The sequence below is a fragment of the Pieris brassicae genome, chromosome 7 (assembly GCF_905147105.1).
Source record: "Pieris brassicae chromosome 7, ilPieBrab1.1, whole genome shotgun sequence".
NCBI lineage: Eukaryota > Metazoa > Arthropoda > Insecta > Lepidoptera > Pieridae > Pieris > Pieris brassicae.
In genome coordinates, this window is record NC_059671.1 from 3,673,678 (window position 1) to 3,695,724 (window position 22,047).

At 32.4% G+C, this 22,047-nt stretch overlaps 1 protein-coding gene across 1 annotated transcript in view; it reads right to left on the minus strand.

Annotated features, from left to right (window-relative positions):
- Nucleotides 1–21,047, minus strand: part of LOC123711943 (protein O-mannosyl-transferase Tmtc3) — a 138,979-nt gene extending 117,932 nt beyond the window's left edge. The window contains exon 1 of the mRNA XM_045664816.1: nucleotides 20,391–21,047. Coding sequence (XP_045520772.1) covers nucleotides 20,391–20,693 — 303 coding nt within the window. The 5' untranslated portion in view covers nucleotides 20,694–21,047. The remainder of the gene's footprint in view (nucleotides 1–20,390) is intronic.
- Between the last annotated feature and the right edge of the window lie 1,000 nt (nucleotides 21,048–22,047).

Consider the following 22,047-nt stretch of genomic DNA (forward strand, 5'->3'; position numbering starts at 1 on the left):
TTTTGAGAATAAATAAAAAACGATGGCGAATCGTCTTCCGTAGATGGCGTAGCGCTACTGCAAATGCTACGGTTTCCTAGTACACTTTTTCTACGTGAAATATGGCAGCGATATTGCTACGAGCAAAATGTTTGTAGAACGAGGGTTTTTACTAGAAAGAATTCGTTTCCTATATTTTATTGGAATAATAACATTAAGCAGTTTTGAACAAGCTTGTTCGAGCGGCTCTCAACTCTGGGATCGTGCGTGTAAATGGCTTTAAAGACTTTTTTATGCTATTTATATTTAACACATTTAAGGAAAACATCGTGAGGAAAACGACCCAAAAGTCGACATGTGAAGGGCAACAAAGGATGATTATTTGTCTATTAAGAAAAATAACACGAGAGGGATACACAAATCTGAGGCCTAGAGCTAGAAGGTTGTAGCGCCACTGGTTTGTTTTTTGATAGCAAAGTGACCTAATCAAAGATTTCACATCCTCGTAACCCGTTAATATATGTATTAATTGAAGCGTAAAATAATTTTATTTAGCAAATTCGCAAATATTAATTACGACGTTAAGCTTTCAGCAAAAACAAACGCAGTGGAAAGGAATAGGCAACGCCTCGGGCTCCTCGCTCAGATATGAAAATTTGAAGAATGTATACAAACGCTTTGAAATGTTTGTAAATTTATAAAAACATTTAGAATTTTTTACTTTGCAACTCTATGTGTGTAATATACGAAATGAAGATAGCACGAATGATTAACATCTAAATTATTTCTTAATATTATAAGGTAATGTTTTGAATCTTAAATTCAAAAAATGTTAAGAATTTATGAACTTAAATTTTCTTTCAATATCGCTAAAAATTTAAAGTAATTAGGATTGCTTAGGTATTTGAAAGGGATTTTTGAAGTTAAGCGAAATGTATACATTGAATAGATATAAATTTATTTAAAAAGAAAGAAAACATTTTTAGTTAATTCTTTCAATAAGTCCACAGCTGCCATACAGGTTCAGAAACGCATGAACAAATTATTAATATAAAGCGCCAACAGTTATTGACAATCAGCATTCACAAATAGTAATTCATCTAGCTTAGGTTAATTTTTTTTTACAAAGATCCACAAACATATATGGATTTATTACATATGCAATAAACCAGTCTTGTGCTGTTTTATTATGCACTGAATTTAATTAACAGAAATAATTTACGTAATACTTCGAATGCCCACACATTTTTATGATTTCCTAATTAGTAAACAACATGTATATATGCTGTAGTATATCAAATATGTATGTATACAAAAGGCACACAACCATTCATTAACCGGTGATCAATATATTTGGTATAATTAAATTTGGTTTGATGTAATTACTGGAACTGGACAATATTTGTTTTACTCATTAAGTAAATTATTAAATATTGATCTATTGTTCTGTTAAAATCCCATTTATATCATAAATATTAACTCTAAAACGTTGCTACATAAAAAAACATATTTCTATTTTACCTTCATCAGTTCATCCCTTATCAACCTTTGCTGAGGATGCTTAAATCCAGTGTACAAATGTAATCTTAATCCTGTTATTTAAGATCTGCGTTGATAAGTAGTTATGCGTATGCGTACCAGTAGTAGGTGAGTTAACGACCACACTTATTTATAGGAAACCAGAAATAAATAATATACATTTGATTTAAATAATATACACGAAAAATAATAAACTGGCTTTACTCAGGTTTAGGTTTCTGTCACCAGCAACACTGTTCAGTTTCTTGGAGTTAAGTCGGACGTCGAGGATGCAAAAGTGGATCCAATGGAGTGGCCATTACCTGGCCTTCCACAGCGCTTTTCTGCCGCTGCCCCTTTTTCGAAACAGTCGAGTCTACCAGTCGAGGTATTACCAAACCGAAACGACTAAGGGCCTACGAGCGTATCATTTGCTTTAAAGTCGGCAACGCATCACCTAGCCTCGGGTGATGCAAGTGATGGATACTGGGTCACGGTTTAAACTTGATTCGAAGTGGGTCGCTTGCTCGACTATTGCTCTAACTGGAGATTCATGCTAGTTCCAGAGACTGACCAACGTTCTACGTTTTTTATTTGTAATTGTAAATTTACAATAATTGTTTATATTGAAGTCCACATAATAATATCTATAAGTGACGTTTAGATATGTCAGTTTCAAAAGTGACTATTGACAGTTCTGATCACTTACATGCGTACAACGGAACACGATCTACGAAGCTTGCTACAACCCCCTTAATATACTATTAACAAAATTCAATTCCATTGTAGTTACCGGCCTTTTAATACACTTCCCGTGATCTATCACTGAAGGCGTGTCTACAGGAATTATTGAACGTTAATCTAATGCGCACGCAATTTCATTCCAGTTTGACGTAAATTACAATTTACCTACCCTCATCCTAATTGATGTTAACAACGAAATTAAACCAATTTAACTTCATTATAGTGTCATTGTATTTCACTATTCATTAATAGGATATTGCGTAATTATAGCTCGGAAATGAGCGACAATACGTATGGTGAATAAACGATGCGGTTGCAACAGCAAGGATTACGTTTTAAAATAATCATTAAAACAACATTGAGCTGGGTTTAGCGAAAACAGTGAAATTGTATTATTGAAAAATGACAATCGAACATGGGCATCATATATTTGTGTGATTTGTTGTATTTTATAATTTTAAATACAGAGTGTATTTATATTAATTGACAGTTATTTTAGATCCAAATAAGAATGTAGGTAAATACCTGTTGTATTTGATCGACTTAATAAGTGGCTTAATGTATTACGTTCCTTTAAATAAAAATAGCATATGACATAAGTATGAACCCATCTAAATATTAGGCATAAAAGACGTTAGTTAGTTAATAGCTGTAAATACGTTTATCGCTTTGTGAATTTCAGTAGTATATATTATAATACGATGTGTGTATAATATGTATACTTAAGATTTTCGTTAAAATATTATAATGAACAGAAAGTACTTCAATTTGATGAACTTGGATGGTATTTCATTTGTCCTAATATATGTAATTTCTTTTTTTTCTTGAAATTATTTTATTCAAATCCATTTTGAATGCTTACCAGACATGGAAATTAAATCCTTCATTGTTGCTTTTGTAGACTCAAATCATGTGAATACGGACATGAAGGGAAAAAAGGAAAATCGAATATTCTATCGTATTACAGCGGGGTTTGATTAATGCGTAGCTCTACACGTTGGATTTTACGAGCTCAAATAGCGACGGACTAACAGAGGAGATCCGGAAACCGCTAGTTTACTTTACACGCAAGAGAACCGGAAATACTTTTTTTTAAACAAAGGAATGTGTTGTTTTGCCAGTTCGCTGGATATTCCGCGAAGTTTCGCTATTTAAATGACTTTATAGTGAAAATGTTTCAGATTATTTTTCAAATATGGAATCAGGATTTGCTAGGTATTAAAACGGAAAGTATTTCATACGAAAACGTATGATGTAATACTGTTCTGTGGTTTACAAATGTTGTTTTAACTTTACAACATAATATTAGTTTACGGTCCAAACTAAGGTGAATATTCCAACCAACTAGCTTTAAAAGCAAATATTTTAAGGTCAAAATTCTGAATATTACAAAACATTTTGCACTTTAGTGGCCATTAGTTGAAAATTAGGCGAATTTTCGTAACATTTGTGTATTGCATAAAATGTACAGCAAATTTCAAACGGTATGTTCCAATGGTTCATTATAAATTCAGGCTTACGTTAAATTTGTTTCGAGGATAAACGAGAAAGATTATACGTATCTTGGCTCCTAACCGCCGAACTCTTGCGCTATCAATAAAGCTTTTGGGCTAGAGTAATAGAGTTTCCCGTAACACTCTATCTTTAGGATTACTAGCTGACAATGAATCGGGTCGTGTAAGATTCGGATTTCGATCTTTAGTGTAATTTGCTTATGGTAATCCCACGAATAAATTTGGAAATTAATCTTACGGCTTTAAGACAAGGCTTAAAACGTCTTGATAATCTGTAGATTTTGTATTGTCAGATAATTAGTACCTGTGGTTTCATCCGCCTTCCTTTTCATTAATAGGACCTACTATATTTAAACTGGAGTTACAGTATACACATAACATTGCAGCAGATTAAGTTAGCCAGTATATATTGAACCATTGTATAGTCTTACATGGCTAAAGTTCATGTAATGTAACTCTATCGAGCTGGACGTTATTACGCATTCTTTGAACCAAAGCTATGAAGGTTTAAAAATGAAGGGTGTTTACTTGGACTTAGGTTTTTTTTCATTGTAAGGCTTTATTGTAATATATCATAGAATAAAATCCAGTTTTATAGCTATGTCCTTCATCATTGTGGCCCTTGTATAATAAGTAATAAATTTATGATTAATATTTTAAAAGCGAATTTTCTCGTTTAATAAACTTAAACAATTTTAAACTAAGAGCTGCAAAACATATGGAAGTAAAGCTCAGAACTCCTGAATAATCTTACTTAGGTATAGAAGTTTCATAGTTACTTGAAGTTGGTCGAATGCGATTTATTGTAAAAGCAGCGCCTCTGAGACCACGGTAAACACATTTGGCCTTCCGTTTGGCAAGACGTGGTAAACTTTGTTGACAATGACTGATGCAGCGACTTGACGGCAAATGTACAATTTTCTCACTATGAAACGCAATTTTGTCTTACACAACATTCTTTGTATTGTGCGAACTTTGATAATGTTTCATATGTCGTACATTCTATTTTCACTTTTAATATTAAAAAATGGCTTTAACGTCGAAAATTTAGTGTCAAATAAAAAAAATTGCAGTAAAAACCCAACCAGAAAATAACTTACCAAACATGAAATATTAATGAGACATACCTGTAACAAAGAACAATATTTAGCAGAGAGGCATATTATAACAGTTGCTTCTACGTTGAGGAAAGCATCATGAGGAAACCAGCCTTTCAGTCATGAAACGCAAAAATTTACACGTTTACACATAGAGATAAAAATAAAAATTATCAAAGAAACAGATGCAATCTGCGGCCCACGTATAAGGTTGCAGCATTACTGGCTTATAATATTTCTAAATTATTGCAAAATTTACATAACGTCACAATATATAAAAGAAACATGTGTGTGTACTTATGAACACGCGTTGGAAGTCATACTTCTTTGGCGTAACCAGATAAACCTTTCACCTTATTCTACGTTTGTAAAAGAACCGACACTAATAATAGAAAAAAAGGTATTTACTACATTGAAAGTTTTAAAATAACGCATTGTCTAGTTAAAAAGATTATTTCAATATCACGAAATAATATTTTTACATAATTAAAAAAATGTACTTTTAATATTTTAAAATATTAACTATGCTAACTACATGGTGTCGGTTGTGACGGTGTGCGTGCGCACGTAAAAAATTACTCTCATTTTTCCATGACATAAATATAAATCATTTAACATCAAACAACACAATTGAACACAGAAGAGATGTATACAGATATGTCTAAGAGCAACTAATTTCACTCCTCAAATCATTTTATACACATTAAACTAAAGAGGGTTTATATACATTAGGATATACATAGAAATTGCAATGGTATATAAATAGATGGGCTGTTTATAAAACACAATTGCTAAGGTTGAAGTAATGAAAGCAGAGATCGGGAGTTTTTGGCGCTTTTGTAAAGATTCACTCGACCGTGTCGTATGTTGATTGAATATTTGAATAGATAGCTTTGACTGAATTCACTTCAAGAAGATTATTTTAATATAGACATCCGTTATCTAGAGTTGGTAAGTGGAGAAGTTTGGTTTCGCTACTCATCCCTGAGCTCGTAATTCCGATCTCCAGCTGTGTACCAATGGACTTAGTGTCTATGTGTGCATGTAACACACGCTCGTATTGTAAAGCAAATCGTGAGAAAATCTCAAATACAAAAATCAACGAAATTTGTCAGACAGAATTCGGCTTCGGCTTCTAGAAAACAGCGGACACATTTTTACCAGGCCGGCAACGCATTGGCAAATCCGCTGGCATTGAGCGTGTCCACGGCGGTATCACTTAACATCAGGTTAGCGCCCTGTGCTATAAAATGAACACAGAAAACTGATCTACTGGTCTATGAAGAAAAAAATGTTGTAGCGCTGGATTATTATTATTCTTAACTGCAAAAACATTCTTACATGTACCAAGTCTGCAATTCTATTATACTCCAGTTTGCATATAAAAAAGGGACAACGTTCCTGTAAAAACAATATGCAGATGTAAGCAATTTCATTTGAGGCTTTTGCCTGGGACAGTTGAATATAGTGTGTGAGAGCTATTTTAAAGTTATATTAAACTTTTATAAAGTATCTGAAGGTACACATATGAACGTCAAGGGCAAAATCAAGGGTATATTACACAGAAGAGCTGAAAACTGCGACACTCTTTTAAAACGCAAAGGATTTTTTTTTTAATTTTTGTGAGCACCCTTACATCATGCTCCTCATTATGTTATGGCAGTTCATTATTGTTATCAAATAATGAATAAGGCTAGGCGCGGTGAAATAGGAGCAAGCACTTCCATTGCTGTGGGAACAACACGCAAACACGTAGTATCAATATTAATAATTGCAGAAAATAATGAATATTAATATTGTAAATATAATTTAGGAAGTTATTCAGTGGTACCACAAAATATCGTACTTCAGATATGTCTGTCGTTAGAATAACGTTCTCACATAAACCGATTTTAATGTTTTTTTTTTTGTTTTTTTAGAAAGGTGACCCTCTGATGAACGAACCTTCGAAAATTTGTAAAAAACAACAAAATTATAAAGTGAAATTCCTTAAATTAATTACAACAGTAATTCCTACCAAATTATCCTTTGAAATTCAGTTTTCTTTTGTTTCAAATTATTGATATATACAAGACGCTCTAAGTATGTATAATATTTAACTAACTTTTTGTATGTATTCTAGTGGAATATAAGCACATAACAACAAAAATATATGACGCTAGTAGGTAGCAATTTGTCACAATAACTCGAAGATGCAGCGGTGGTGCAGGGACGCGTAAACTATCTTGGCACATCGCCTCAGCCATGCTGCCTCCTATTAAGTGCCAACAACCTCTCCGTTATAGCAGTTTATACTAGATTTTATGATCTTTAGAAAATAGGGACCCACTTTATCACCCTTAAATTTATAAATGCATTTATTTTGCTGCACTTTGAAATAATTTCAAACTAGTAGCAAAAACATTGCATATTTATCTATATTAATGTTAATCAGTGTTAATTTGGAGGACCAAAACGGCGTCGCAAGTGATAGACTGAAAGGAAAGCGCAAGTGTGGACGTCCCAAACAAACATGGTGACTATGTGTAGTAGTTATATTGCAGATATGGCGAAAAGAGGTAAAATGCGATGCTTAAAAGACTCAAGAGTCAAGACTGTACGCGATGGAGACTCTCTGAGGCACTTTGCCCCATCCAGGGGTCATAGAATATTAAGAAGTATCGTCATGTGACTGAACCCGTATGCATTCAAACTTATCACTCTTATAATATAATGTTTTATAATTAATTTTTAAGTCAAATATATTAGTTGTATGGAAACTAAATTATTACCTAAATTAACACTAAATTCATATCTCGTATTCAAATTTCTCATCCACAAGACTTAAAAATCTTTATCGAAGTTCACACTTACTACGGTCTTACCCATTGCAACAACTTAAATAGATTCAACCCCCATTTAGTTTAATAAACAATAAAAGTAATAAACGTCTAATAACAAACAACTTAACCAATTTCCTATTGACACTGGAAGGAACTACCGTTTAAGATACAGGCTAGGCCTAGTTTAAATGCTAGTATATTATCTTTAAGGTTAACCAAAATGAATATTGTATCTCAACGTTTCGTTGCCTATTGTATGTTTACAACCTTTAGAATGTAAGTACAAAATGTAATGTTTTTTTTTTTTTGGTAAAATAAAGTAATTTTTAATATTTTTTAAATTTAATATGTCATCACTACTCAAAATTATAAGGTCGATAGATTAGATCAGATGTTTTAGTTGTTATTATTATTTTTTTAGTTATTGTTCCAGTATGCTTATGTTCTAATATAATTGATGTGTGTGTATAATGTCATATTTTCTTGTATAATTTTATGCATACAACATGTATGTTTTTGTTTTAGAACTTAGATATCTATCACTTTCAACACGTTATTAGGCTCCTAAATACCTTGGTTGGAACCTTAAACCAGTTTACCAAACGAAACAAAATAATACTTGCTATAAAATCAATACTATATTTCAATAAACAAAAGAACTTCCATTTATGAATAAGGCAAGCAAAAAAGCATCGCTATAAATCTAAATGTAAACAAAGTCTGCAATAAAACGTATGCACGTTTAAACAATAACTGGTAGCAAACAGAGCCTGTGATCGAACAGAACAATAGTATACCATGTTTGAACAAAGTGAATTAATACGAATGTCAGTTTCAGTGAGTTTTTTGAGCGCTTTCATGTATTCATTACCTCTATAATCTCTGGCTTTGTAAAGGTTTAGTTATCTCTGGTTTTATTGGTGACTTGCTGAATTTTGTCTTTGATTATGACTGCTGCAGGCATACGAAGCTAGTTAAATAATGCAATGCCGTTAAACTGATAGACAAGGTTTTGTAAACTTTGTCAGTTAATGAGTTTATTTTTTTATAAAAGTTCCTTCCGCGCACATTTTAAAGTTTGATAGAGACTCGTTAGTCAGAATACTCAATCTGGATATTGGTTAGTAAGTTCCATCGCAAAAGATGACAACAGTAGAGAAGAGAATTTAAATACCATGCATCATCATCCAAAATACCATGAATTACAGCCATGCACAAGGTATCTAACTATTATACGATCAGTCTTAATGAGTTCATTAAGACCAAGACTTGAACCGAGGCTTGGCTTGGATCCGATAACCATGAAAGAGGAGCAGAAGCTACTGGTAGCGGAACGCCGAATAAAAGTTTATCCTGACATTATACGCTGAACGACACACATCCACAGAGCGCATGGGCAAAGTTCAGGCGGTGAAGACAGCTTACCTGAGCTGCATGGTGTGTCGGTAGTAGACCAGTAGCCTAGTTACTGCTAGATCGACAGAATGCGTGTGTGAATCAGTAAATGAATTTCTTCGGAAGGACATATATTATTATTTATTTTCAGTGTCACATTTTGTCTTAGAAGTATTAACGTACACACGGTACCTATAATTGAATACATTTGGTAATAATAATAGAAATATGAACAAACGAAAGAGCAACACGGCAGTGTTGCCACAATAAGGATTAAAGCGTGGAACTTTTTACCCTAGGCTCGTACATAGGCCAATGAATTTTTTTTTATATGTGTGCAATTAGTATTTACGGTTAAGGCAACATAGAGAAAGCATGTGTGAACCAAATATCGAGACGTGTGAAGCAAAAATCATCGAAGATACGGATTCGCTGTACGTATATACATATTTAAAACACTGAAAAATTAACAACATACTTTTTCTTTGCACATTATTATTTATAGCCGACGAGCCGTTGTCCTGTCTTAACAATGAATATTAATTTAGAATTGGTATAATAACTTAATAATATTTCGAAGTGTTTATTATCCTAATGCTATAAGATAAACAACATTCTTTGTTTGTTTTTCTGGTGCGAATATAAATAGTTTTGTTGCTATTCCGGTATTTACGTGGACAGGCGACATACAACTGGCCAAAAACATAGATTTTTCAAGATTAATCAATGCCACAAATAATTAGCTAGTGTAATTATTTTATATGATTTTATCAATATAATAACTCCGATCGAAGCATTTGTTTTAAACGATATTCATTTTTCTTACATCCTCTTCGACGATATTTGCAGCACGCATTCTGTCAATGTTATGTCAAACGTTATCCTCCATACATGAAAATAGTTTGAATTGAATATTTGCTATCCTAACAAATCGTATCTAATTTTTTAAATCTAATTTTCCGACCTTCTCCTGACAATAACTAACACAACAAAAAAAGAATTAGCGAAATCGGTCCAGCCGTTGACGCGTGATGCCGTGACCAACGGAAATAGGGATTCATTTTTATATACATAGATATGTAGTTTAAGGTTGATTCAATTAAATGAAACTTTTATACAGAAAATCTAATATGAACTAAGATTGATTCAATTATCTAAACAATGATAAGTAATTAAAACGTGGAACACATAAGTTAGTCGATAAGTATCAAAACACTAAATAAAAACGTCGATAAGAATCGTTAAACTGGAATTACAAAGCCTGAAATCACTTCGAACAGTAACCTATCATTTGCAACCGTTTCATTAAAAGCAGGCTTTCGGTATGCCGTTTCAGCTATTTCGGAATCCGAATGACATATGTCAGAGCCATTTATCAGCCTTATATAGTAACGATCAATATCTGATTGTACAAAAACCAGCTTCGATTTCCCTACATGGATTTATTAAAGAAGTAACATTAATTATTATGGATGCAACAGGCGCCCTTATCGATAAGCGATCTCTTTCAAGCATTCCAAGTAAGGAAAAAATATAAAAATAATTAGGGGAAAGTTCCTAAACAAATTAAATTACAATATTCTATTGTCTAAAATAAAATAGTCGACGGCGTGTATCAGGCAACGAAAGCTGATCTATTTGCCTGTTAGAAAAACCAATGATCACGAAACAAACACAGAAATCTATGGTCTAGACTTTAAAGGTTGTAGCGCCACTCGTGTTTAAAAATACACTCAGTTGTCTAATATAGGTCCGCGATTTTCTTTACGCATCTTATGAAACCTAACCTAACTCCCTGCATTTAAAAATAAACATATTTTATAGGTGATATAACGTTCTACATTTTGTCCCCATTAAGTAGTGGTACAAATAAAAATACCGCAACTAATTTTCTTTTTGATAACCATCGTAAATTGTTAAAATGTGCTCGCTCCCGCCCCTCGAATTCTTTAATAAATCAATTTTATTGGGTATATTTAATCCCCAGACTAAACCATTGCATTTAATCTTTATCCGTCATGCAAATAAAAATGTCCTCTATTAAGTTAAAGCTTGTGTTGCACTGGGAATAAAGTTAAAATTTTATTTGCGTACTACATAAAACCTCTTTAGTGCTCTTTGGAATCTTTGTATGGCCGGTTTCTTTTTTAATTTAATTTTGGAACGTTTCTCGTAGATTGCGTCCACTAGAGCGGGAAACTTGCAGTAGTCACCATCTGAGATCAATACTGTGTCTCGTTGCATGTATGCATCACACAAATGGAAAAGTTACGGCTATTTGTAATCCAAATTAATCCAGTACTTACGTACAACAAGCACAGCTCCATTCGTTACAATTTCCCGTTCAAGTCGTACACAAACTACGTTTCCGTAAACAGCAATTTTGCCCGTTAATTTGCAGTGTGCATTAGGAACGTTATCTGCCGGGTGTCCGGGTTGTCCCGGGACCTCGCAGCCGTCTCCGGGACAAACAAACTGAGACATAAATCAACGTCAGCATACCACTTTATCTCGCCTTCGAGCTTTGCCTCCGGACGCGGGAGCGATCTTTTAATGTGTTTGTTCTATGTTGGAAAACTTTTGATAACTGGACTATCAGGGCACAGTTGGACAATTTTTGCGATAAAAATGAAACTACTTTTCACATCGCGTCACAGAAAATGAGTTGGTTCATACTTGACGTTTATGCGAAGTAGCTTTATTTACGGAAAAAGATAAAAACTTTCATATGATTTGATTGAGTTTTGAATACTTTTATAGCGATTTAACAATTCATTGAGTAGATTTTGTAACTGTTAGCTCGTTCATCATAATTTACATAGCAGTGGAGAAGTATCTTCAAACAATTTGGCTTACGTCAATAATCTAAATTTGTATAACTCAATACTTGGCGATTAAAAAGAGTGACGGAAAGTTTCTTGCCAGTTCTTCATACCTGCACTACGCCCTTGACTTGCGAACTGGTAGTAAATGTAAATTCACAATTAATTTCACTTATTTTTGACGTTCATAAGTGTACATATATAAAAAAATACAATACAGAACTTGAAACAACACTAAACTACTTAATAAAAAATACATGATCAGGGTAACATACCAATAAATTTAAAAAAGGAATATCAGTACAATGCTGTTAGTTATTTCTTAGATGTATATTTAGTCTGCGAGCTCTGCACGGCAGGTAGAGAACCAAGTACAAGTGCCACACCTAAAAACGTTAATTGAAATTAACAACCGAAATACGCCCTATTGTAATCGAACGGTGTCGTTAAATTTCATCGAGCTTTTAAAAGCTTTTATATTGTATTTAATCAGGCGCATTTATTAAACATATTGTTATGAGTAAAATCCGCACAATATATAAAACGCGTATGTCAAATATTTACAAGCTAAATGATTGCCGTGTTGCAAGCGGTCGGCAATTTGTTGTTGACAATAATTACATCGACGACACGTTGAGTCGAGCACGAAATTGTTAGCAAACTTTTCGGAAAGTTCATAAATTATCGAAAATATGACTAAACGACAAAAAAGTTTAATCTTGTGAAACAATGTTTCGTCCGGCGTACCTTTTTGTAATTTAAAATTTGATAGGTTAGAAATATAGACTCATACCACCGTGTTATAATAGTGTTGAAATTTGGAACTGATTAACAACGTTTCATAACGCTTCGTGGGCGTAATTGGAATTAAACAGATACGAATATTCATAACATACTAGTATTAAGTGCCAGTAACTGTAAAGTAAAAATATCTTTGAATCTCCACCAAAATTGCTTATTTAAATAATTTAGTAGCCTTTCAGCTAGCACATGTCCATATAAAAGAAAGCACGTTGCCTACGTACACATAAACAAAACCAAAACAGATTAAATTGATAAATAAAATATATGAAAGCGAAAACATAAGTACATTAATAGACAAAATAAAACTGAAATTAAACCTTTGTCAAACGACAATCAATACCTAATATTTGAAAAAAACTAAATTGTTAATGTTGTAGTTTTAACATTACTGTGCTTTTCAATACACACCAAGGTGTTTATTAGGGTGTTTAAATTTTTATATATTTTACTGCGGCTCTGTGAGAGCATTTTTTTCTTATTCAGCAATCTAATGATAAATTGTCTATGCTTTACAAACCAATCCAAAACATATTACTTCGAAAAGCACCTGGCAATTTAATAATTGTTTCTACATACATTCTTCTACAGCATAGTAGAAGCCTTTTAATTGAAAACAAAACAAACCCAGTTAGAAAAAACTTTAACTTATAGAAAGTATCTTAGATTAAGTCAAGAAAAACCTTATATCGAGTTTTTTTCAAAGACTACATTATGTTTTCAAAATAATTCGATGCGTTTAATGATTCAGTCACAACCAGATGAGTAAATATTAAAAGAGCTTCAAACTAAAAATTTTAAAAATCGACATACTAATTAATATGAAAATTATGGTTATATTAATGTTTATTTGGGTACAACATTACAATTATTTATAATGAAATATTTAAATTTGTGTTGTAGTGATAAATGAATATAAGAATCGACTATGATTGGTATGATAATGAGACATAGTATTAAAAATTCTACCTTTTAATTATGTAACATAAATTTACACGCCATTATGTGTAGCATATATAGCTTAAATTCTACCACCATAATATTTTTGTACCATATTCAAAGACAAAAATCATTTATTCATATAGATAACACAATGTACACTTATGAACGTCAAAAAAATACATTAAATGCTTCTAATTTTACATTTACTGCCAGTTCTCAAATCAAGGGCGTAGAACGGAAGAGAAGAACTGGCAATAAACTGTCCGCCACTCTTTTGAATCGCCAAGTTTTTTTTCATTCTTAAAAATAAATAATTTATGAATATAAAACCATCCAAATTAAGAGACCTCTTGTGAGAAGTACTTGTAGAATTTTCGTGTAGGATTAATGTTAGAATAAATTTGAGACGTACCTTTGATAAACAAGGACTTATAAATTCTGATTGTGAACCTAGGTATAAAATATAAAGGTGATTACTAAGACTCTTATTTCGTTGCACGAGACAATATTTCAACACTATTATGTATTTACATAGTATTCTTTCCGAGTCCGCATGAATGCAGTAAAATTACGCAACATATTTGAATTCACTTAATCAATAATTGTTATAAAAATTAAAGTTTTGTATGTATTGCAATAACTACATTTAAATTTTGATCTGTATTTCCAAGAAGAAAGTCTGGGCTTGCTTTTAAATATTAATTATTCAAAGAGCTATTTATTAAAATAAATTAGCTATTTCGACTTTTAGCTGTGTCCACGCAATGTCATAAATTACTCGGGTCGTGTTCAACGAATTTCTTGAAAAGGTCGTGAAAAATAGTTCACGTGAGCCTCTCGTCACGCAAAGCCAGAGTCTCATATGTTATTTAATAACATGATCAGAATGAATCATATTTATATAAGTTTAAAATTTATTCCTTTTGGTGGGGCCTTAAAACATTAATGTGTTGAAATTTTATCGCTGTGTTTATTAATTACAATTATGTATTTTGTCTCGTTGTATCAGTAATGTACGCAGATTATAATAATAATAAATGTGTATTCAGACACAAAATTAAGTGCATAAACTTGGTGAAACTACTACACAGATATCAGAGCGCAAGTTATTGACATATGTCCTCTGCAGGGGCTGTAAGAAACAGTCCAAACAAACTGTCATTTGTCAAATAATCTCTAGTCACGCGTCATCATACTACATATTATGTCAGTTTGACAAATCAATTACCACCAATATTGTTTTAATGAAAAGAATATATATATAGAAGAACAGATGCAGCAATATTTTATAACTACATACTTAAAGATATTTTACGCTTCAAAGATTTATTTTATTTAAGATTCTTTGAATCTTTGTAAGATGTGATTAGAGAGACAGGGAAAAGCGAGGGTAGCACCCTAGGCAAATGGAGATGTCAGTCAAGGACGTAATCAATACTTCAACAAAGCTTTGCACTTACGCCGGGTATTCGTTAATTTTTCCACATATATGTTGGGGGATTATTGTTTTCTCTCAGCTGGGAGCTATTAGATTCCATAAAAGAATTTGTGGAATAGGGTTTTGGTGAATAGCTAAGGGGAAAATGCACTATGTCTGAGTGTGTGATATACTTTATTTTGAGTGCCGAATAGCGTATAACATACATATTATAAATACTACAGTAAGTATAGTTTGCTTGAAGTCAATTGATAATAGTCGCAATTTACATAATTTTTTTACTTTAAATAATGCTAATTCCAATGCACTTGACGAGGTAGTGACCATACAGATTTTTATGCTTTATTAAAAAACCAAGAGATCTAAGCAAGTTGACAAATATTTATTCGCAATCTTTTAATCATACGCAAGTATTTTTAAATTTAGTTAAATAGTTTAATATACTACACATCTCTCGGTTAAAAGCATCACTTTTGTATAGTAAAAATAAGATTAAACGCTGGTTAAAATCTTTTTTCCATGAGCTGAAAATATAGGGAAATATGATAGCTTCACAACGATGGGAATGAAAATCCAAATTACGTTTTAAGAACTATCAAATATTTAAATACTTTTTGTTACTCGAGGACACTTTGATTCGTGTTATTACATATGTATATGTTTTAATACAATTACTTTCTGTGAATTCCTTGTTACGTATACTGTTATGGCAATAAATAAAGCGTATATTAAAATAGGTTTGAACAGTGTGTAAAGAATGACGAATTCTCAATTAAAATTTATATACGAGGCGTGTGACCAGTGGTTACACGAATCGCCGCATAAAATTGGGAATTTGAGTGGATGTAATTGTCTACCGAAATGTTCATTTCGATCTGATATTTCATGCACTGGCTTATATTTCATGCAAGTGTTCTTTTGAATATTTATAGCTCATTGTATTTCGTCATGATTATAATACGAATTTTGCTGGTTTTTTAACTATATGTCCAAAATTATTCTTAATATGTTCCAGAGGGGACAAAAAGTAGTCGTTCTGGGAGACAAAGAGAAATTACTAAGAGATACAAATGGAAAAATTGGAAGCTGAAGGAAGCTCCTTCGGAAGTCGAGTAGGTACTAGAATTTATTATAATAATTTAAATTTAAATAAAAATTATAATGCCCGAATAATATACTTACTTTTAATTATATATTAAGGGTATTCGTTATATAAATTTTTTATTGGTATAGTACAATTTTTATTGGCTCCAATTATTATTGAATTTGATTAGTAATCTAGCTGCAAATCGACTGACATGAGACTAATGAGAATGATGTCAATATATAACAATATACATACATTACAGCAAAAACTTTATCAGCGCTATATCCTATACCTAATAGAATTTTTAATAAAAGAAAGTTCAATAATAGAAAATATATTTGGTAAAATCATCCATAGTTTTTTGATATACAACTTACTATATTTTTATTTAAACAGTGTCTTTGGTCCCATTTTAATTGTACATATATTTTTAAGGACTTACTTATGGGCGAGTCGGAGATGGTTTTTTTGTCTCCTAGGGTCGTAAGTATATTTATGGAAGATTAGATCCAGATGATCCAAGATTGGTTTTTGGATTGGTACGAATTATACGTACAAGTAATATTTATCAATGAATACATTACTTCCCGATTTTCCGAAATACATATTGTTACTTCAATTATAAAACGGTACACAAGATTCAATACATCAAAACACGAATAACCCCTTTTAACTTTCAAAATAAACGATGTATGAGCTAAATGCAACAACGTGGAAAGCTTAAACAAAAATGCTAAACTGACGCCTAAACAAGAATGCAACGAAAAACAGTTGACAGTGATGGATGCCGTTTGCAAACTTGCGAACACTAACTGGATTTTTGAGCAGAGGGAAAATTGGATAACGTACGTTGTTGGCCTAAAAGTTATTTGTAATCAAACAGTACATACACAGATTATAAAGCGCCTGACAGATTCAGCGAGATTGTGTGACAATTGTCATTGTTTTTCTTTTTAATTCGCTTTGAACACAATTTTAAATATAGAATGAGAGCTTAACGGCCCCTTTGCGCAACACCGCTATGAGGAACCTGTCCATTGAGTTATTTCGGATCCAATTAGGTTCCCTCATAAACAGACGCTGTTTAAAAAGGCAGCAATGCACCCGCGAGCCTGCCGCTGTAAGTGTCCATGAGGCGGTAATACTTTACATCAGCGCGTCCGTTTACCTCGTTCTATAAAAAAATACAATTGTATTGGTTCTTTTAAGAGAATCGCTTCATGTTGATGAGTACAGGAATAATATCGCTAAACACTGTCTAATTTATATTGTCTATCTGTAGAGGTTTAGTCGGCTTTTTTCTGTGTTTCTTCAGGACAATTGGATTTTTGAAACAGAAGGCAAACGGGCAGGAGGCTCATCTGACGTTAACAGATACCGCCCATGTTTACTCACTCTGCCAGAAGGCTCGCAAGAAAGCCTTTTAAGAATTAATACGCTCTTTTCTTGAAGTCGAATTAGGCGGAAGTACTTCAGTGCGCAGCTGGTTCCACATAGTGGTGGTGCGTGGCAAAAAAGCAAGAAACACTCAGTTGTGATCGAGGTGATACCGATGTTTTGTATTCTGCCTTGACGTCCGATGATGAAACTCACCTGCAGGTATTAGTCCGAACATCGAAGTTTTACTAGGATTTTTTTCTATAAGATAGATTGGATTAATATAGCGTAACCCTGATGATGTATCATTTTATACAGTCGCATTATTTTCTAAATAGTTTGAGTAATTCACGTGTAGGTCAGGTTAGGTTAGGTACGAATACGAACTAGTATAAATAAACCCAGCAATGAATTTCAAGTTGGGTTGTTTTTAAATAAGGTAATATTGTAACAGTCTTATTTCATTGACTTGGCACATAATTAAAAAAAAATCTTTGATGTTTCTGGATAATTATATCCTTGTCAAAAATGAAACTTCGCGAAACTCTGAAGTAGCAAAAATTCTTGAACACTTCAGTGTAAAAATTCTTGGAGCGGTTAAATTCGTCTTGTTTTTGGGATCATTATTTTTTGCTATTACAAAACCACATCAAACAAGAGACGGCAAAGTAATTTGTGAACTCCACCCTCGCTCGCTTCAGGCCGAACACATTGAAATGAAAGAAGAAACGATTATTTTCATTATACTTTTCATTACTAAACATGAAATCGTTAACTACACAAGTTAATTGAATTATTAATAATTCTACACAATAATATCTTTTTACCATAAATTTAAAACAAACCTAATGAATTGAAATCGGTTTCATTCGTTTTTTTTTTAATTCTCAAATAATACATTTTTGTAACTAATACAGTATTTACAATATTCTCTATAGTGATATTTAAAATTGATAAATAGAACATTGTTCAATCTTTATACATTCATTTGTTTACATTTAAAAATAACACTAAAACTGTGTGTCATAAACTATATAATACATACTTAAGACACATTCCTACATATAAATTGATCTAAAATTGCATTTTTTTAGGTCTACAAATCGTCAGAAATCTACAAAGCGAAAACATCGGTCCATGTTTACGTCAGCCACGAAGGTTATTGGCGACTACTAATCTGTATCAACATCCTTATAGCTCCATCGCTATCAAGTTGCTGTGAACTATTCGGGAGTAGCTAATATATAGAATTCGTAGAGATGTTTCTGAGATACAAATTCCTAACTAACCAAGTATGGAAGTTGAAGGATTTCAGAGTCCACGAATCTCACTGAAGTTCCGAGATCTTATTAATGTATGCGACGTTTTACTGATGCTTTTGAATTTATGTGCCTCTAAGTAATAAAAGTACATTTATGTAGATTTTTTAACGTCTAACTGTTACTTATGTGTTATATAGGTATAACTATACCTATTCATTTCAGAGCGATTTATCAGCTTCTCTACATTATAAATACTTTAATTATAGACGCGTTATGCATTAAAAATATGTAAGAATCTCGATATTTATGTCGTCCTACTACAGCTTACATAAATTATATATAATAAAAAAGAATTATAATAAAGATATAGCAAAAGATGGAATTTATATATATGTAAAAATGTTCAAACATTTACGAAACTTAGAAATGAAAAATCATTAAAAATAATGAGTACCTAATACGGGTGTGTTGTGTGAATGTGAGGCTTATGACATATATATAAACAATATAATATAATATATATATATATATATACATACAATGTTGTTTTACTGCGATTTAGAATTATCAGACATAAAAATGTTTTATATCTACGAAACAATATTAAATGAATAAATAAAATAAGTATTTTCTACCTATAATACATCTTAAAACATTTTGTTTAGTTAATTGAACATTTTCGTTCCATAAACCTGTATTAGAGCGAAGTTAACCCGATCAAATAAAAATTTAGCTAAAAGTCCCAAAAAAAAAACAGGTTTTTACAACACTAATTAGTGCGTATCATCGATTCCAATAAGCCTGGTTAATACAGAAATGTGTCAGATTAACATTTACAGTGACATTATAGAGTTAATTCAATTTAGTAATCTGTTTCACAATGACTCACAGACCTAGTTTCAGATAATCAATCTTGATTTTGATGTCGTCGAGTTTTATTCCAATATTGAAACTTTTTAAGGGTAGGCGAAAATTAATCTACAGAATTCGTTTTCTTTGATAAAGAAATTTTATTTAATTCCACTGGACGCTTCTATGTTATGTGGTAATGAAAAAGATAAACGGTTTGTAAAAGGCTTATAAAGCCGTGTGAAAATTTGTTTTTATAAATATATTGTAAAGTATTTTACTTATTATATGAAGGAAGCTTAGTAACAGGAATTTTCATTTTACAAAATATATCTCATTATTTTACAGATTTTACAAAAATAAACGCGTTGTACCTATAATACCACTATTTACGGATAAAGGTGAACCGTATTAAAGTAATTAAAAAATAAATAAATACGAAATTAAACTTTCTTAAATAAAAAAAATTGCAAAACTAACTTAACGTTATAAGATTATTTAGATGTTTTTTGCGAACGAAGGATTTACTGCCGTGTAACGTTAAACAGAAATAATTAAAATTTTCAGTTTAAAGGAGTAAGTCAAGAATATCTCAGCTCATCACTCTCGGCCTTAAGATTTTCTGTGTGAAGAATCTAAGGATTTAGGTCACAAGTCACGGGTGTGTTATGTTGATGTATGTTGTTGGCATTATCTTAGACTGCTAGGAAAAGTATTTTGTGTAGGATAAAAAATAAACGTACCTTATGAATAGGAGTTCCCCAAAAGTCGTTAAGGAATATATTTGAGATTGGCGTCTGAGGTCTCAAGTCTCTGTTTTCTTTAATGGCACTTATATCATCGAATACAAAACCGCAGTACAAAGAATTGTGGTAGACTAATATGCAAGCTAACACAAGGATAGCACCGAGGCCACGTCTCGGAGGTTCTGGTAATTCTTCTACAACTGGTGGTGATACAGTCGATCTTCGCTTACTACGACCAGTCCTTGTTTTTACCGCCGAAACTACTCCACCGAACCGACATACCCCACTAACGCGGTCCATTTTTACTCAAAATAAGTTGAACATATTTAATAACACATCACTTTCCATATAATCCCAGCAAAGCCCATTGACGGTAGGAGTCTCTTATCACCTGGGATAACATTCAGTAAAACCACGTTCGCGAACAAGAAACCTAACTGAGAATTTTGCCACACGATTCCGAGTATAATGACCCTCTAAATACGATACAGCCACTACCGATATACAAAACGTGATGCTATTTTGTTTGTTTACGACACATTGGGCCACATGTCACTTTTTTATAACGGGTTCGTTTAAATTGACATTTATGTTTTATGTTTAACGCAAGGAACGCGGTCACACCCGCTCGCGATGCGGGTTCGCCGAGGACTGCCGAAGAGCGCCGAGCGAATGCCGCGTTGAGTCACGTGACCAGTCATTTTACTGCGGGTCGTTTTAAGATCGCGCATGCGTCTGTTTTAATTGGCGGCAAAATAAATATTAAAAGCGTTTCCAATATAGCATAAAAATATTATTACAGTATATGTAGTACCGTAATACGAACAAGTTTGAATGGGTACATTCGTATTGTACACAATACCGGTAGTATTTATTATATACTTTGAAGTAGGAATCAATGTTAAATATTTTTTCTAGTAATTTTTATTGTGTCCGAATCGTATAAAGAAAATGGAAAGTTTATAAGATACAATATCAATCGGATCCTTGACCTCTTCTCGGCGCATGCCTGGCTTTGAATGAGTAGTGGGGTGAATGTTGATGACGACAGTTTGGCTGCGTTTTGGGGTGAGAGGATAAAAAGATGTGCGTGTAGGGAGTCTCATTGTTTCCTTATACACTCGCATTATTACGTATAATTTTTTGTTTAATATTGCATGAGTTATACCGTTTACTTATTGTGCTTTCAGGACTTTTCTTTCACATTTCATTTATTATTAAATGAATATATTTTGCGTTCCCCGCTGGATGAGTAATTACTTAAATTAAACTGTGTAATATTTTTGTTTTGTTCGTAAAATAAACAAGTTGTTTAGAGTCAAACAACATGTTAACTATGTCTTTATTAGGAAAAAAATTAATAGTACTATACTATATTCTTATTAATAATCGATATATTTGACCAAATATTGGACCTTTGACAAATACTAACACAGCACCAAGGAATTTCCTAATGATACGTATAAGCCGGAAATCGTTAACTAGTGTTTTGTTACATTTATATGAAGTACACGATCTTTATAAGGAATTTATCACCATAAATGAATACATACATATTAGCGGCTTGTATTATAACTATTTCTATTTGGCAGAATATTCGGTTCATCGGCTCTATAGTTTATGGCGTTAGGTTTAAGTAATTAAATATGTACTG